This window comes from Echeneis naucrates, chromosome 6, assembly GCF_900963305.1.
Source record: "Echeneis naucrates chromosome 6, fEcheNa1.1, whole genome shotgun sequence".
NCBI classification, from domain to species: Eukaryota; Metazoa; Chordata; class Actinopteri; order Carangiformes; family Echeneidae; genus Echeneis; species Echeneis naucrates.
In genome coordinates this window covers 21,132,906-21,151,906 of record NC_042516.1, presented here as the reverse complement: position 1 = coordinate 21,151,906, position 19,001 = coordinate 21,132,906, and the positions used below count along the sequence as shown (strand labels likewise).

Here is a 19,001-nt window from a genome sequence, read left to right as displayed (position 1 = left end):
TACAAATAGATATATCTTATCCTCCTTTCTCTTCTTGGGCCAAACCTCAGTGTGACTGTAGTGGCCCTGAGCAGCCCTCACACTGTCAGCGAGCTTGTGATCCAGCTGTAGTTCTTGTATTTGGTCGCCGCCTAGTGGCTACAGTTGGAAATTGGCAAATTACCACTTTTTTAATCTGCCAGGGGCCATTTTGAACCGTACGGCGGCGTTACCACACGGCTGACTGGTGTGAGTAATACGTAAGACATCAACAAACAAGAGCTGACACAAACAGGGGGGACATAAACAAACAGGACCTCACACTGTTCCTTTAAAGCCAATTAACTGTGAGTGCAGCCTAATCTATGCTCCCTCTGTCATGGTTATGCCTATTGCCTGTTAATGTTAATGTCGAGTCTCCTAACGCAGTCTTCTACCTGATGCATGTTGTCTGTTTAAAGAGCTTCATACGTTTCCCGATGTGTATTCAATGTGCATGACTGCAGCTGCTGGTTGAAGCGTCTGAGAGCAGCAGTGGGTTCTTATTAGATGCATGACTAAAGTTTTGTGGAAACAGTGTTCTCCATCACACATTTAAAAATATCTTTCCGGAAGTCTTGCGAGAAGAAATCAACCTCTAGATGTGACATCCGCTTTTGCAGATGCGACGTTTTAGAATTCGTTTAGATATAAATAATGTTCAGAGTTAAGAAAACAAAAAACAAATACATGGCTGCACACTAGTGTCCTCATTGTGCACGTAGGTGTGCTTTGATTTAGTTATAGTGTAATTTCTAAAGCGGTCTCATTTCCATCGGATCTGAAGAGACGGTGCGATGTCCAATCGAGCGGACAAGTTTGGTTAAGCAGGGATTTCTAATCGATGCCGATGAAAACGAGTTTTTAGCTGTGTGTGCGCTGTTTGCTCATCCATCGCAGTTCTCAAACTTTTTCCTCCCTGGGTTTCCTAAACTCGGCCGGTCCCTCTTGTTACGGACCCATTGAGGCGGCTAAACTCGCTAATTGGCCTCTTAATTGGCCCCTGTGGCCGCGCGCGCTGCTTCCGCTGTCTTTAAACGCCGCCATCCATCCATCCCCTCCGGCTCCCAGACATCACAATCCCACCTTGTCACAACGATTTAGGGTCACTTCCCCAGACGGGAGGGTCTTGCTCTCGCTGTGGACCCCCAGCCGCCACCTCTGGATGCCCCCCCCCCCCCCCCACAGTCACTATCTCCCTCCCACTCTATCTCGATGTTTTATGTCTGCGTCACAACAAGTCGGCCGAGAGCGAGAAGCAGGGATGATGGCGTCTCTGGCGGCTTGAATCCGGTGCTGCTCTGACAAACCCGCTTTAATAGCATCAATAGGTGGTGGCGGAGCGGGGGTGTGGGAGGGGGGGTGGAGGAAGATGGGAGGGAGGGGGGAGTGGGGGGGGCAGAGAGCAAAAGCGACGGGGACGTGACGAAACGGCAACGCGGAGGACGGACAAACTAGACTGAGAGACGGACGGACAGTCAGTCGCCTTCCCCCCCCCCCACCTCTCTCCCCCCCCTGCCCCCCCCTCCCTCCCTCCTCCCCCTCCTCGCTGACGGCTTGACTGACACACACAGGCGCTTGCCACAGACAGGGACATACATGCACATCATCCACTTTTTGCAAACACGCAGGCTGCGCATCCGAGCGGGCAGTAATTGGGCAGCGGAGATCCACGGCAGATGAGGGCATTTCATGTCCAGCCTGCCCAGGAATCACTGTGACCCCGACGGAAAGGAGTTCGACTTGACAGGTACCCTTCACCGGCCAGCTTACTGTACAAATTTGCCTGAATTTTTTTTTTTTTTTTTTCCCCCCCTTTGATTCACAAAAGGCTACATACACTGTTATGTATCCTGCGTCTGTCTTGACTTGAGTGCATGCACTGGAACAAATGCTCAACGTGCAGAGATAATGCCTGCACAGTCATTTTGTGCATCTATTTAAGTTTTTAAGGTGTTGGGAGAGAAGAAGACAACAGCAAAGTGAACGGCAGATGCTTCAAGTAGCTGCATAGTGATCTTTGTTCATTCAATCAAACTGTATTGCAGCAGTCATCATGCAGTCTTGTGTATGTGTGTGTGCGAGAGAGTGTTTCATGCGTGCAGTAATCATTTGTCTTGCTCTCTGGTTGTGTACTCACTCTCATCTTTCACTGTGGTGGATACAGGCTGTCTTATGCTCTGGTCTAAAAAGAGGAGGGGGAGTGGGGATGTAAGAGAGAGAAGGAAGGGGTGGGGGATTTTTAACCCCTTTGCACCGAAGCCCGCTTGTCTAAGAGCCAGCCGAAACGCCGGGGCCATAAACCCTGCTGTCAGCAATGGCAGCAAAGTATTCATCGAATAAATCGGATTTCCATTTCACATGAGCCCTGCTCTCTTTCCCCCCCACCCCCGTCTCTCTCCTCAGGATGGGGGGAGTAAGTGAAGGAGATGATGTGTTGGCTCGATGGAGTGATGGACTACTGTACCTCGGCAATGTGAAAAGAGTAAGTGCATGTGGAAGTGTGTGTGTGTGCGCGCAATAGAGAGACTTTTCAGTGTGCGTATTCAGCGTGCTTGTGTGAGTCAGTGTGTGTATGTGTGTGTGTTTTCACCCGGATTTGAAAAGACTTCCATTTAGTTTTGTCAATCATTCCTCTCACCTGCTATCTCCTTCTCAGGTAGATGGAGTCAAGCAATGTTGTCTGGTGAGATTTGAGGACAACTCGGAGTTCTGGGTACTGAGAAAGGACATTCACTCATGTAAGGAGGACTCTTTTTTACCCCCCCCCCCCCCCATCAGCTAGAAGAGTGTAAATAGCTTCCTGTTGGGGGCACTTTATTTTTCTGGGGTTAAAAAAATACCCCTAGTTTCAGCTTTTTGAATGCACGGATGCTCAGCTGAACTCAAACTAAAGGTGCTAACATCAACTCTGAAACTTTGCCCGAAGATTTGTAGGAACACTTTTCTGATTCTTTTTCCTGGTGAGCTTAAAACTTAAATTTTTTGTACCGTTTTTTTTTCCTTCTCTCTCTCAGTTGTACCAAAAAAAAAAAAAAAACACAGACAAGCGATAACAATCATGTTCAAGGTTATGATGCTGGGTACTCTGAGTATCCTGATGAGGGTACGTTTTGATGTAATTGGTGTATTAGAGTCTATTTATGAATTTATTAGATTAATGACTCCTCAGGGAAATTGCGCCCCTACTTCCCTCTAACATCAAGCAAAGGGTGGAAGTTGGGCACTTGTTAGGACCATGCTGAATATCCGCCTGTCAAATGAAGTGAAATCTGAAAGGGTGCAGGAGACACTGAAATCAATGAGGTGGCAAGGATGTGAATCAATATACATAAATTAATGCCACTGACTGCTCTCTCTCTCTCTCTTTCACTGTCTTTCTCTCACAAATTTACTTCTTCCCCTCCCCTGCCTCTCTCTGTCTTTCTGTGTTTGCCTCAGTTGCTGCTGGTGTGGAAGAAGTTTGCTGTATTTGTGATGCTCCGCCTCTTAAAGAACCCCTCATAAATTGTCTTAAATGTCGCCACGGTAAGGAAGCACGCCTCTTCATATGCTGTCAAACGGTGGTTGTCCAACTGCTCCTGCACTGACCTTGAAGATTTGACATAGTATGGTAAATAACAGCCCCCCCCCCCGCCGCCACCACCAAAAAAAAAAAAAAAAAAAGCACACACAGAAAATCACATATCATAAATGATATATGTGAGTTGTTGCACCTGAGTCCTGACTAGAATAAAAATGAATGAGATGTTATATATTGGAACTTCATTCATTCACATGTTTTAGCTTATTACTAATGTAAAGATCCCCTGCAGATATGTTTCCAATCATCTAAAAATACTTGGTTTGTTTGGAATAATAAGTTGTGTCTGATGTGGATTTTCTACTTTAATGTTAAAGTTGTTCTCAAGTAGTAGTTCTGCCCCTTCTCCCTCATCACAAAAAATACAGAATCTATGAATCTGTAAATGCCTTATATAAAAAAAAAATGTTTCTATGGGACTTAAGATGACTTCTACTTTACGGTAAAATCCACTCAGTATGTGTCCACTGGCTCGACAAGTTAATCATGCTGTCATGTGAAGATTTAAACAAAGATATAAAGTGAGCAAAGAAAAAAGCTTTCTCTCGTCAAATATTTCTGGTGTCAAACTCTGCATGTACATCATCCTGCATATATAAAGTGAAATGTCCAAGTGAAGTAATAATAAAAAAAAAAGTAATAAAAAAAGGGACCCTAAAGATGAGGCAGAATTTTGATGGAATGAAATATACTGAAGTTCTCGTAGGAAGAAGTTTTGCTCAGCACCGGGATGCTTAAGCAAGTAATGGCAACTCTGTCAGGCAAACAAGTTGGCTGACAGTTTACTTTGAGGAAAAAGCAGACAAACATACTTCCTGTTCCCTAGATGCAAATAGTCTGGTAAAGTACTTTGCATGCCGCTGAAACAAACCAGCGGAGCACTAAACGTGGAGATGCTTTGCCATTATTGTCATTCCGACTGTCTGCCTTGTATACACGAATTAAACGCTCTGCCTCCTCCTCCCATTACAGGTTATCATCCAGAGTGCCACACGCCAGCCATTGAACCGGAAGCTGACAGCGATTCGTGGATATGTCGGCAATGTGTCTTTGCAGTTGCAACCAAGGTCAGACTGCTAATCTCTCCGTCTTGCACTGGGGGGGAGAGGAGAAAAAAAAACAAAAACACCATTGAGTGTGTAATATAGGGAGAAATCCAGTCAAATATATCAAACCTCACTGCCACCGTACTGTTGTATATGGCAGGTATTTGGTTTATCTGAGGCAAAAGCACACTAATTCCCTGAGTATTGACTTCAATATTAGATGTTCTACATTGTGTCCAAGAAATCATGAACAATCAATAGTTAGGAGGCAGAAAAACAGCACTGAAGTTGAGAGAAGTACATTTAAAGTCAATCAATCACATGTGTTCCAGTTCTGTAGATATGAGATGAGAAAGCACGCAGTTAATTGTCAATCGGTCAATGTCGGTATCTCATTGTCCAGACTTCCTCTTCCTCGGACACTATCTCTCACAGCTGACCTACAATAAAATGAGACGAATTGCCTTCTGCCCAACCAATGTGATTCGTCTCCTTCGCCGCTCTGACATGACAGCGATTTGAGGGGTCACCAACCAATCAGCTCTATTCTAAAATTGTGTTTTCAGAGAGGCGGGGCCCTCAAACGCGGACGCTTTGCCCGACTCATGCAGTTTATGAAACTCCGGCTCCCTTATCAGCTGTCGTCTTTAGACTGGGACCAGCAGCATCTGACCAATCAGCAGCAGTGTTATTGCTACTGTGCTGGACCTGGAGAGTGAGTGACGCTACAGAGGCCAGTTTTAGTTTGAATGTACTGTTCATGTGTGCTACTGTCATGGTAGACATTTTCTCATGTCTAAAGTCATCTATGTCAGTGTCGTCTTGTGGATTATCTGTAAATTGCATGCAGTGAAATCAGACGTGTGTCAAACTGCGTTAGCAGAATGTTGTTTTTTTTTTGGTTTGTTTGCTTCTTTTTTTTCTTTTTTTTTTTTTAAAGTTTGTTTTGACATTCATGGAATGGTGACTGAGTGATGTTTGCTGGCAAACTCCTCTCTTCTGGTGTCTTAAACTCCCCCCACAAACTTCCAGCTACCATTTCTTTATGACTGGTTGGAGCCGGTGGGAGTTTACACCTGAAGACACATTTCAGTTTATGAAACGTGAAGTGTCAGGCAGCTGCACTCATCAGCCTGCAGCCTTCTTAAATTATGCATAAATGCAGACTTGTCAGGTGACAGGTATTAGACACATTAATTCATTCATGTGTTTAAAGTGTCTTGGTGTTTTCTTGTTGAATTGCAGGTGGAACCTGAAGATGCTACAGTGTGGAGGCTGCGGTCAGTGGTTTCATGAGGCCTGCACGCAGTGTCTAACCAAGCCATTACTGTATGGGGACAGGTGCGTCACTTAGCTTTACTGTCAAGCTGTACTGCTTCAAACTCACAGTCCTCCAATAATAAACTGTATTATAATAAATGTGTTCTGTTGCCTTTGAGTAATAGATATTGACAGTGAATAAATAAATGATTCAAATAATAACTTTACATAGGAACTCATGCAGCCTGTAACCTGTTTGCTGCACTTTCTTTTTGTACAGGTGTCGAACACATATCAGTATGTCGGGGAGCAGCCATCGTCGATAGTGTCATGACAATATATCAGTCATAATTTCATATTTGGCTTTGATGACATGTGACTTGTCTGTTGACCAGGTTTACATTGATAATTTTTTTTATTGGTCTCCCACTTACTTAATAGTAGTTATAATAGTAGTAGTTTATTTCTTGGTTGGGGGACAGTTTCCAGGACATACAGAACAAAAAGTTGTGTGTGCGTCTATACACATACACACATATATGAATATATATATTTATATATTTTTTTCCATTTTCAACCTTAAAAGGGCTGGGTGATAATGGAAATAATAGCTTGACATTGTCTTTGATCATTTGGTCTATAAAATGTCGGAATAGAATAGAGAAAAAAAAAAAAAAACCCTCCACCAAACGCATTTTCCCAGAGTCTGAGGTAATATCTTTAGACTGCTTGTTTTATCTCAGCATATTCAGGTTAGTCATAAAAAAACAGACAAGCAGCACATTCAAGAAGCTGGAATAATTTTTACTTCACGAATAAAATACTAATCAATTGTCAGAATTGTTCCTAATACATTTGTACATTAACTGTCTCAGCAGTAGACCTCACTCTGATAATGAAGATAATCAGACAAAGACATCTACTTGACAGCTTCACTTGTCAGAGAACTGCTTTAATTGGCTTAAGACTAAATTATGAGTGCGCATGTTAATGTACTCCCTGACTCGCACCACAAGGACATCAGCTCCTCGGCGATCAAAGCAAAGGGACAGTGACAGACAGCAGGGGCAGACATATCATCTCTCTGATACTGTAGCAGTTCAGATGTGATGCTTGCCAGATACACAAGCTGCTGATCGCAGCGCGGTTTGATAGACTCATGCGTGTAATAAAATGTATCCATCCATTAAGTTATTATTGTCATTAACCATCTGTGTTAGCCGACCGGGTTTTACACCCACCCTGACACTGTGTTATTGCCGAACCTGTCTAAGGGAGGGAGGGAGGGAGGGAGGAGGGGGGAGGCTGAAGGAGGGATTAGATTTAGATTGACAGTCAGGGAGAGTGAAGCCGGATTGGTACAACATCTGCTGAGCAGGTGATGGAGGAAGAGTGAAGACTGAGTTCACAGTTGGAATAGTAAGCGTGTGCTGCCGTCATACTGTGTCTGCACTTCATCTCTCCCAACGACCTTCTGCGAACACACACATACAGAAGGACGGACATGCACAATGTTGTTGTGGTATGAGCTGAGTTTCAGGGTCACCCACAACAGAACGTCATTACAGTGGAACAGATACACCTGTCCATTTTATTTTCCGTTCAGGTCGATTCAGATGATGAAATATCCAGAGATGCTCTGTATATAGATTGCACAGAAAGCAGAGGGGGAGAAGAAGTGTGCATGAAGTACACATTAAGGAGAAAGAAGTCAGCAAGGTGGAAAATATATTTATTTTGGTCAAAAATGGTTTTATAGATTAAAATAAATAAAAAACACAGTGAAGGCTGTGTAAGTGAGAATAAAAAAAATAAAATTGTCAACCCAGAAATACAGGATTATAAAATATAGAGATATTTTTGGAGCAATTAACAAGCTTGTGGGGGTATTTTCCAGGGTTACATGACACCTGTATAACCGCGGCGTAGTGGTAAGCACTGTCGCCCCACAATAAGAAGGTTTGGTTCCCGGCTTGTTCTCCCCATGTCTGCGTGGGTTTCCTCTGAGTACTCCGGTTTCCGCCCACCGTTCAAAGACATGCATGTAGATTAACTGGTGGCTCTAAATTGCCCGTAGGTGTGAATGCGAGCATGAGTGGTTGTTGGTCTCTGTTTGTCTTTGTGTGTTGGCCCTGTGATGGAGTGGCGACCTAGTGCAGGGTGCACCCCGCCCCTCACCTGGAACATTGGCTGGGATTGGCTCCAGCACCCCTGCGACCTGGAATTGGAAAAAGCGGTAGAAGATGGATGGACGGATGGATGGACATGACACCTGTCTGATTTTGTGTCTTTTTTCTGTTGTAGGTTTTATCAGTTCCAGTGCTCCGTATGTACAAAGGGCCCAGAGACCATCCAAAGACTACCCATGACCTGGTGATGTGAACAATATTTACTCGACTACAATGGTTTTAATTAATTATTCTGTTTTGCACCAGCTTGCTCCTACGTTTTTATTTTTCTAAAAGGACAAATCAATTTTCATTACACTTCTATTTATAGTGAGGGATAAACTTGTGTTATCAGTTCTACATCCAGGCAGATATTGTTTTATTTAAGTATGGCATGTTAAACTAGGTTCACAAAATTAGGCAAATGTGTAAAATGTGGAATAAAAATATGTGAAAAAATTGGGAATTATGTTTGCATTTTACCTGTTGTTTTCAAATTCTAACTTTTTCTGTCTAATACAGGGTGGATTTGGCTCATTTAGTGCTCTACCATCTCTCCCTGTGCTGCAAGAGGAAATACTTTGATTTTGACCATGAAATCCTGTCCTTCACCAATGAGAATTGGGATTCGTTGCTCCTAGGCGTGGTATTGATATCTCCCTGTTTAAGCACCATGATGAAATGATGTGAAATGCTGCCAGCATTTATGCATTTGAGACATAAATCCTATTAACCACTATTAAAGTAAATTTTAAAGTTAAAAAAGTATGACCTCTACTTAAGCTTAAAGGAGATAAAGAAGAATTGGATGATTTAATGACTGATGACAGTTTTCACTTTTTTTTTTTTTCCCCCCCATCAAATGACCTCAGCCTCTCTCACCATCTGTTGTGTTGCAAAGGTGTTCATTTCAATTGATTTTGTGGATGTTATTTAATGTTTATTTAATTAAAGTGGATACAGCTTTAGACCAGTCTGATCCGTTTGGCAATATCTTATTATTGCCTATTTTATCCATTAGTTCCTTTGGCATCCAAAAGTTTGCATTACTTTGGTCTATGTGTTTCAAGTCCTCAATCACCTTTAATTGTCATTTTAACTATTTATGAGTTTGAGTTACTTCTAGCCATTTATGTCACCTGTGTATTAGATTCTTCTCTCATTACATTTAGGAATTTCTTAAAGTAATTTTTTTGTCGGTGTTTTAAGAGACAGAAGATTCAGACATAGAGAGGAGCTACTATTCATTCAGCTATCACAGATGTAAATGCATCACTTATCTGGTAAATTTCACGAAATTTCAAGCATTTCTCCGACGTTTTTCGAGCCATTTCATCCTCAGTGCTCACTCGCAAACCAGGTTTCATTCACTGCCGGCACCAGCAGCAGGTGTTGAAACTGACTAAGTTTGGTGGGAGGTTTGTACTCTGCTGACAGGACAATTCACTAAAGATCTGAGTCATACCCATTTATTTGCTCTGTTTGTGTTCCACCAACATGTGGCCTTTCTGTTTGTCACACATGGAAAGGCCAAGTAAGTAACCGACTGGATGGGATTCACTGATCTTGGACCAGACAAATCTTCAAACACAGGGATAGTAGTAGAGGTGGCTGAGAGAGAAAGAAGGAATATTCTAAGTATCTCCTCTCCATGTGTCTCACCTTTTGCTTTCTCTTTTTCACTCCCGTTTTCACATTGTGAAATGCCTTATTTTCTCTGTCTTCACTTGACAGGACGGCATTTCAGCCATGTAGCTGCAGCAAGCAGTTTTCCATATCAAACCACTATTGCTGTCAGTAACTAAAAGAAAATGGCTGTATGCATTAAAGGCTTTCTGTCTGATGGCCGTTCGCCGTGTAAACACACCTTTTGATTTTTCATTCTTGTCTGTCCCCCAGCTCTCTGACACGCCAAAGCAAGACCGCTGTCACAATCTCCTCAACGCTCTGAACTCCCACAAGGACAGGTAAGTCATCGCATATGATGAGAAGAATAAACACAGACCACACATGACTGGATTGATGAGTAGCACTCCATGAATAGAGAAGTCGTCTTAGTGCTTCGTAGTCGGTGCTGCTGGACTTGCAGGTTGAAATATGTGAGACGAAATGTGTGACTTTGAATAGAGAGTAAGTAAAATGTAACTGCAAATTAAACTAAATGAAATTTAACATTGTGTGGTGCTCATTTGGTCTTGTTAGAAGAGGACACAAGTCATAGGTATTTAATCACAATAACCAGTCTAGAGGCCTAATTGCTTTTAGTTTGGCCTTCATTGAAAATTTGCAAAGTACCGTGCAATTACAAAACTGCAAATTTCTCCAGGCAAAGTCTGATCTAATTACATATATACTTAATTTCACAGTCACTTCCTTTGAAATGTTCCTGAGTCGAGTTTTTCATTAGGTGAATAAGTTCAATTCCTTACACAACTTTATGTTGTTCATTAGCATTAAACAGAGGTAATGAAGAAAACACTGTTGTGGCGAAAATTGTATTAAAGCAAATAACGGCAGGCCAGGCTCACAGCTTCTATGCCTCTTCTGTCGTCCAGGTTCGTCTCTGGAAAAGAGATCAAGAAGAAGAAGTGTCTTTTTGGGCTTCAGGTCCGAGCCCCTCCTCCACTGACATCCGATTCGTCTCCCCTTATCACCGACCCACCTATCAATATCACACACCGGAGAAGGTCAGAGTAAGGACAGCATCTCTCTTTTCATTTCTTATCTCAATAATGCTCTTGGATTCCTGCAGGGCATATAGTCATTACGCATGAACAATTAACTTAAGAATCAAAGGCCTGCAATTTTCATTTGCCAGTAAATGTATCAGCGCCGTTATATTTGCCTAACAGAGTATAAGACCGACGCACTTTTCATTTTGAATTATTTTTAGCATTTGGCTGCTGCTTATTCATACCGAATTAAAGACGTTGGTGTATCGGGGTGAGAGTGGGTGCTTTTATTAAACCAATTTGTTCTCATCATCCGTAATTTCTAAAGTGACTGAAGTTTGTAGTCGCCCGCAAGTAACAGCGAATAATTGACTTGAGCAAATTAATCTTGTTTTGAATAAAAAAAATGGACAGGGTCAACTACAGATATTTAACTTGATATCATTTCATGCCTTTTAGTCAGTGTAATGTATTGAAAATGAGAATTGAAAACACACAGACAAGAGAATAATACAAAAAAAAGAGGTTAGTCAAGTATTATAAAAGCTGAAATTTATATATTAAAAAAAAAAAATAGCATTACCCAGGAATTCTTTTGGTGATATCCAGAAACAGGGATGTGGGGGAAAGCTGTATTCTTGAACCTGAATGTTACTAGCTATAAAGGCCAAATATGTAGTTGTACACTTGAATTCCTGATTCAGAATTCCTGAAAGTTTCCTGAAAGAACCTGTGATATGGACTGAATAACTAAAACGTATTTGAACCTTTTTCTGTATTGTGCACTTATTGATTGTTTTTTTTTCTGTCATGGTTTGGTGGAATTTACATCTTGGTCCACAAAATACTGTAACATCAAGTCGTGCCTCAATGTGCTGTAGGAGTTTATGAATCCTAATGTTTCTGATCCTGTGGCACCACCATCAGGCCAAAATTAACACCGAGAGGATTGCAGAGGAAATATTAAAATCGAATGGATAAAACTGTAATAAAATATACCAAACACGTTCATTTTCTTAACAGAGGACAAAACCACTTTATAATGAGAGTGTAAGTCTTGTGCCCAAGATACCTCAAAAGTGAAGTTGCCAGACTCAATGTAATGAACTCATTCGTGCCAATATGTGAATGAATTGAATAGTTTAATGACTCAAAATTAAAAGCGATGTTGCTACCATGTGTGCAGCCCAAATTATAGTATAATAAAGAAGATGTTGTCTATTTCTTGCGGCATTTTCCAATAGTTGGTTGTAATAGGCATTTTAGCCTCTAGGGGGGTTTTAGGCCTCAAGTCTCATTTTCATAAATAAGGCAAGAGACAAGTTTAGTTGACAGGGAATTAGGGGGATTTTTTTGAGAGAAGCTGTAGAGAGGAAGTGTTTTATGTCTGTGTTATCTTGTTTTTATGTGTTTCATATTTTTCACCTTCCCTGCTGATGACTTTCTGGGCTCATATACGAGAAAATTTGTTGTTAATATAATGCACAACAATCATTCAGTGTATCGTCTCACCGCTCTCAGCCTCTTGGGTTTTATACCTCTCAGTAGATCTTTACAGAGACACAGTAATAAACTAAACATTGCACTGTCTGTGTGCGTTTCCATATTAATTTATGTGTTGTTGTTGTTCACTTCAGTCCGCTGTCACTACCCTGCCAGAGGAGAATGGGGGGGCCGGAGTCACGTAAATCAAAGCGTCGCATCATAGAGACACAGGTCAGTGCCTCTGTCTCCATCTCAGGGGGGAGGGGGGGAAGGTCTGGGCCACAAAACCTTTCTGATTATTTTTTTTTATTCTTTCTTTTTTTCATTCAGTCAGGTAAACAGCTCTCTGTGATCCAAATAACCTGTCAATCAGACGCCGTGATGAAGCTTCATTTCACAGTCTAAATCAGTCTGCATGTCCTTTAACAACCAGTGCAGCTCACAGCCTCTGTATTTTTCTTCCCTCTCCTTGCTCTATGTTTAATGGCTGCTGATGCTTCACAGTCTATGGCTGGGGGTAGAAGTAGCACGCAAGTGACAATGTGTGCGTTTTAGCTTGGTTAAAATGTATCATTCAGGTACAAACCTGACTGCACAAAAACCCGCTCATGTATTTCATCAACATCTGCAGCTCTGCCGCGCATTTATCTTGATCATCAAAACCATTTCCCAGTGGATCACATTGATACGGGCAGTATCACATGTTGTGGTTGCTATTTTTACACAACCAATGCTCAATGCACTGCGTCCCTCCTACACATCACTCTGATACATGTATGTGCACATACAGTAATCCTAGAACAATACGCTTCACGGAGCACTCACTCTTCTCACTCTGGCACATCCAGGTCCCATTGTGCCTCTCTGATTGATGCTAATCTCCATCCTTCTTGGAGGAGCAGGTTCGTTGTAGTAGGGAAAGTGAGATGGGAAGGAATGCTGATATGTGTAGCCTGGGATCGCTTCCAAATGCACTTTGCAGTCGATTACAGTTTGGCCAGGTGGCGCTGGCACATTGACAGTGCAGTGTTGACAGAGCACATCCATTTAAAGGTGCAGATGCAGAATAAGGCTGCTGAATAATAATCTCCAATCCTAATACTCTTGCTAAAAAGGGGAATTATAATGGACAAAGGGTGATGCCATCTGTCACAGTCCTGCAGGGAGAAATGCAAAAACCTTCAGATGGCATCCACCCTACACGGCGTCTTAAGCAGATGACGGTACTTATGATGCTTTTATGTTTTTACTTTTAATGGTTTGTCAACGGAGCAGCCTCAACAACCAGCCTATGTCCGCTCCATTAAGGTGATACATCTGAGCAGGACACCATCCAGCTGTGTGATGAGCCTTAGGGTGATATGATTCACAAACAGTGATTCAATTAGTGTGGATTTACAGACATATCTTTCCATTTCGACGCTCAGGTGATGCATGGACATGGAACTAAAGGATGAAAAATAACCCAAACGTGTATCAGCTCAGTTAGATTTTTATTTTCTCTCAATGATTTCCACTGTGAAAGTGTGTATGTAAATGTTTTTTAATTGAAAAACCAGACATTCCATATGCAGAATTAACTTTACGCATGACTTAGCCCCGAGGTATCGGAGCTTGATTGACTCCTGTGATGATGTTGGCATCCAGACACAAGCTGAGCTGTGTGTGTCTCTTTCGTGCCCAGGCTTGTCCACCTCCAGTTGCTGCCAACCCCATTGAGCTGCTGCCATGTTGTCATGGTTACATGGGAGGGGCCAGTCTTTACAACTCCAGGAAGTCAGAGGAGGAGCTTAACTTGAGGTAAAGGGCTTTTTTTTTTTTTTTTTTTTTTTTTTTTTTGAGGGGGGGGCGTTCTGGTGATATATGATTGATGATTATCAATCACATCTAATGCATTTGTTCACCTGGATTGCTCATACAGTAACACAACACCGCTGAAACATAGCTTGAGTAGAGTTTACTGTGCTCTGCAACAGGACACCACAGAAATTAATATAGAAAAACCATCAGACTTGTGATATTGTCATCTGATTAGCCACTTGGAGCTGAGAAGCAGCACTTACTAGGAGGTAACACGTTAAAGAAAGATTCATTTCAAGTGCAGATGTGATTTTTTTTTTTTTTTTTTTTTTTTCTGCCACTGCCACTCCAGGACAAAAATGTTGGCGTTATCTCCTCGGTAGACATAATTTGATGAGATGAGGATTTTTCAAATGTCATTTGTTTTTGAATAACGTGACCTGAGAAATGCTAAACTTTTTCTAAAGACACTCTATCTCTAAGCTAGCATGAATAAACCCAAACTAAACAATTGTGGCTAGACACTTCAAGGGAAGAGTAGACCTTAGGATAACTTTTTTCCCACTGATTTAAAATTTCCTGTGTGTATCCACAGCTCTCCTCCCAAACGGATGTATGCCCTGTACCACACATCTTACAATGGGAATACTGCATTCTCCAGGAATCACCACCATTACAGCAGGTTTCTCTCAACTCTGTCTCATTTCCCACAACTCAACTGCCGCTAAGACGATTTCTACTTCAACTACCAATATTAATATCAGATCAATTCAACAAAATACATACTGGATTGCATAATATTTTTTATTCTGTGATTCAATCAGTGAATAAATTAATTGTTATCCAGAGTCATACGTGAAGGCTGTATATTGTATGTCCTTGTTAATGAGGTTTAACTTGAGATCACTGCCCCCAATGAAATGAGCTTACCAGGATTTTTCATGATAATTTAGGAACTTTTCCCCATTGACATTTCTCTTGTTTACTTTTCTGGTGAAGCCTTCACATGTCGATGCAGATCAGCAGAGCTCTTTTATGGCTCTCAAGTGCTGCTAATAAGCATTCGGGAGTATATTTCAGTGGTTTTTATATTCAATGATTGAGTTATTATAGTTCAAACCTGCAATCATGGCTTTTTGGAGAGATGCTGCAACAAGCTGTAAGCACAACATTGACATGCATCATCATCTTTGGTAAGTTGGTTTAGGGAATATGTCCACAAATAGTTGGCTAATTTACACAGCTAGAAGACAGAGAATAACTTTAGCTTTAAATTGGAGCGACATTTTAGGCCACCCAATGAAGTCCAGTTTTAGCTCTGCTTTTTTTGGCACCACACCACTGAGGGAAACATGTGGATCTTAAGGTGCTAAATCTGCCACCATTTTGACAAAGCTAGGTGCTAACTTTGTCCATTTGGTGTTTGGTGCTCAAAGTGACAGGAAACGATGTGGATGAAAATAGTGAGAGGCAGCCAACACTATAAAATTGCAACCCTAAAAAACAAAATGATGACCTGAAAGTTGCTAAAATGTTCCGCAGCGCTGAGAGGCACTTTACATTTGGCTGTCATCTCTATGGATTTGACGCGACGAGAATATTTTGTTTGCTGCTTACTAAAATGTATAAACAAGAAGTCTTTTTTTGGTCTACTGTGTGTGTTCCCAGTGATTATATACATTTAGAGTATTCTTACTCAGAAATGAAATCCATTTGAATGAGATGAATTGATGCCTGTTCCTGACTCATGTGCTTGCTTGTGTCTCTTCTCGTAGTGTGGAGGACAGCTGCAGGTTACCGCCACCATGCTACCCATACCCCATTAATTCCAACGGCAGCCATCACCACCACCACCAGCACCAGCACCATCACAGCCACCAAAACAACCACCAGCACCAGCACCAGCACCAGTCGGGGCAGAAGCAGCTGGATCCACTCATCCTACGTGATCTGCCACCTTACCAGGCCAGCATGAGCAGCGGGGGTGGCGGCGGCAGTGTGGGTGGAAGTGGAGGTGGAGGCGGAGGCGGAGGGGGAGTGGGAGGGGGCGGAGGAGGTGGTGATGGTGGTGGAGGTGGTGGTGGAGGAGGAGGAGGAGGAGGAGGAGGAGGAGGAGGAGGAGGAGGGATGGGAATTGGAGGCGGCAGCGGGACAGTGGCCAGGAGCTGGGGCGGAGGGGAGGCAGTGAGGATCTTGGCGAGACGTGTCACGCCAGACGGGAAGGTTCAGTACCTTGTGGAGTGGGAGAACGTGAGTTTGTACTAAGACGAAGAGCATAAACACGAGACACAATGACTGTTTTGCAGTTGCCACAGTAATACTGTGTATGTAATATGTGGCAGTGTTTAAAGTACAAAGAAAAAGAAAAAGGTTAAAAAAAAAAAAAAATACACGTATCAAAATCCAGGTTGCTCTGATAGTATCACCTCTATTCATTATAACCTCACTACTCGTTACTAAATGTCCCTCTTTGCTAGTGTTTATCTGATATTTGTACTGTTAACTTTGGAATATGCCTTTGCATTTATCACGTTTTACAGTGATGAGTGAAGTATTTAAACCTCCTGATGATTTGTCAACGTATGGGCTACATGCACAATGCACAGCTGACACACAATACTGTTGATGAGCGACAACAATACAGAACAAAAAAAAAGTCTTCATGTTCAATTTCCAGTTCTGTAATTTTAGTTAACACAAAGAAAACATCCACAGCTAGTCATGTAGACGAGGTGCTGCTAATTCAGTAAGTTTTAATGTATTCGACCAACACACGCAGAGGAAACAAATAGCCTTGGTTTGCTAAAGGAAAAAAAAAAAAAAGAAAAGCACCATATACCACAAATGTGTAATTAGCACAAAAACCAAAGAGCAAAGTTGTGGTTTTATTTAAGAGGCTCAATTCTGGAAGAGAAGTAAAGTAAGTTGCTGTGTGTGACTGTGAAATTGTCTTGTTAGTCACAATGCTAAGCTGTCCGTAGCTTGAGATTCAGTAACAGTTTCTAATAAAACATTCTAATGATTTGAAATTGAATGAATATACGAATCAACAGCATGCATTAGGATGTCATTTGAAATGTGTAACAAAAGGTTGCCCCTTCCTACCAAAGTCAGATCAGACAACATTTTAAGGACCTGACAACAATCACCAAGTTTATTAAACGTTATGAGCGGATATTTGAAATTAAGCCTTTTTAAAAGTAACAAAAGCAATTCATATTTAAAAAGAAACGTTTCCCGTAGCCCTCGTTGTTGAGTTACGAGCAAGCTGAACAACCAGGAGCCAACACCGACCATACTTCCATCAGCCTGCACTTTTATAACCTCTCATTCATCAACTGATGGTTAAGTGCTCACGTGGAGTTCAGTGAGAAAATTAGCCCAGAAGATTAGCAGTGATGGATGAGCCGTCATCAGCGAGGGCCATGATGACAGCTGGGTGGCTGCTAATGGCTGCTTATGAAAAAGCAGTAACCTTTTATTGGCCAGAATGAGACAGAGCAGTTTTTTTGGCCTCACAGAAGGTAGTTTATGCGTTGCCTAAAGACTCTGAACAGCGGGACTCTCCCAGCCCCCTCGTTTGCTTAGATGCCGTTTCCTTATTTTTGGCTCCATTAGCAACAAATTCTCTGGAGGTTTTTGTATTTTTTCCTCATCGCAGTATGTTAATAAAAGATTGTATACATGTTATTACGAGGTTACTTATTTGTTATGTTAGATTTTGTCATACATAATTTACATTTAGACTATTATCTGTATTAGATATAGGAGCCACGAGAGGGCTTTTGTTTTATAGATAGAATTATATATTCCCAATATATTGCTATGATCGAATAACTTTATTTTATTTTTTGACGTGGTTGCATAGTGCCTATATGGGTTGTGTACCTGCCGATTGGTCAATCAGACAACAGATGAACGAGGCCATATTGCTTCAAAACGAGAGGATGGCTCCTCGCCAGCTAACAGTTAAAACCACATGGGTAAATGACGAGCGGTTAAATTGTGTTTTTTGGTCAGGTCTGTGATCAAACTGTACATTCCAAACCAACAACAACACACACACACAGACACACACCAAAAAAAAAAAAAAAAAAAAAAAGAAAAGAAAAAAATATAGCCTATGTGTTACTGAAACGTCATCAGGATGGAAATTACGTTGAAAGAATGCGCTTTTTGTTTTCGATTGAGTGTTAAATGTCAGAAGGATGAGCTGAAGGTCCAGACGCTCTGCTGCTGCTTCGCGTCGCACGGCGCTCAGAGATACAGTTCAGGTTGAGAAGACGATGACAGTCCTACGGTGTGCAATTAGAAAGGTGCAACATGGCAGCATGGTCAGTTTTGATGGTAATGATGTCGTCCCTTCTTAAATGTTTTTTCGAAGCAAGAGGGGCACTGAAGTTGGGTTTTATCTTCGTGCAAACAGGTTACATAAATCTAGAATACTGTGGTGCAAGTTTCAGAGTTTATATTTTATACAGAGGTTTATTTCAGCAATCTGCTCGATAAAACTTACACATTTACATTTGTCAGTTTTATCTTTCACAAAAGACTGTATCACAGCTTTAGTTGAAAAAAAAAAAAAAAGAAGACAAATGCAGCATTTATACTGTCATAATCAAACCAATGCAAAAATCTAAGATTTTATTTCAATACAGACCTCTCTGTTGAATTATCTCCTGCACCTATGCGTACATTTCAGGCCAGTGAAATGATGTTGCGTTCAAATTTTCGTCATCCTCCTTGGTGGCTATTTGACTGTAGTTTATTAGGAAGGGGTGTGTTGAACCTTTCTAGGCGATGGTGATGAATGTATTTGTGTGTTTTCTATGGTATGTCTATACCCGTCAAGTGCTTGTTATAGGTTGTACTTGAGGTGGAACTCAACCAGATTAGTTTAAAACAAAAAAGGAGGAAATAAAGACATTGACATTGAAGAACAAACTTTATTTTGGGAGAGGAAATCTTC

At 41.6% G+C, this 19,001-nt stretch overlaps 1 protein-coding gene across 1 annotated transcript; it reads left to right on the top strand.

Annotated features, from left to right (window-relative positions):
* The first annotated feature begins 215 nt into the window (after positions 1-215).
* phf1 (PHD finger protein 1) lies at positions 216-18,639 on the top strand. The gene is made up of 17 exons (XM_029505322.1): positions 216-326; positions 1,650-1,768; positions 2,425-2,503; positions 2,678-2,759; positions 3,460-3,546; positions 4,574-4,668; positions 5,214-5,362; positions 5,893-5,988; positions 8,212-8,280; positions 8,598-8,721; positions 9,975-10,042; positions 10,631-10,762; positions 12,385-12,463; positions 13,917-14,032; positions 14,628-14,714; positions 15,808-16,097; positions 16,173-18,639. Exons 3-17 carry the CDS (start codon positions 2,426-2,428, stop codon positions 16,295-16,297), a joined length of 1,677 nt encoding a protein of 558 aa, XP_029361182.1. The 5' UTR covers positions 216-326; positions 1,650-1,768; position 2,425; the 3' UTR covers positions 16,298-18,639.
* The last annotated feature ends 362 nt before the right edge of the window (positions 18,640-19,001 follow it).

Bases quoted from the DNA above. Each gene is read 5' to 3' on its own strand.
- phf1 (XM_029505322.1), top strand. From the start codon at position 2,426: ATGGGGGGAGTAAGTGAAGGAGATGATGTGTTGGCTCGATGGAGTGAT. The intron at 8,281-8,597 runs GTGATGTGAACA...TGTCTAATACAG, and splicing joins CAAAGACTACCCATGACCTG to GGTGGATTTGGCTCATTTAG. The intron at 10,763-12,384 runs GTCAGAGTAAGG...TGTTCACTTCAG, and splicing joins AATATCACACACCGGAGAAG to TCCGCTGTCACTACCCTGCC.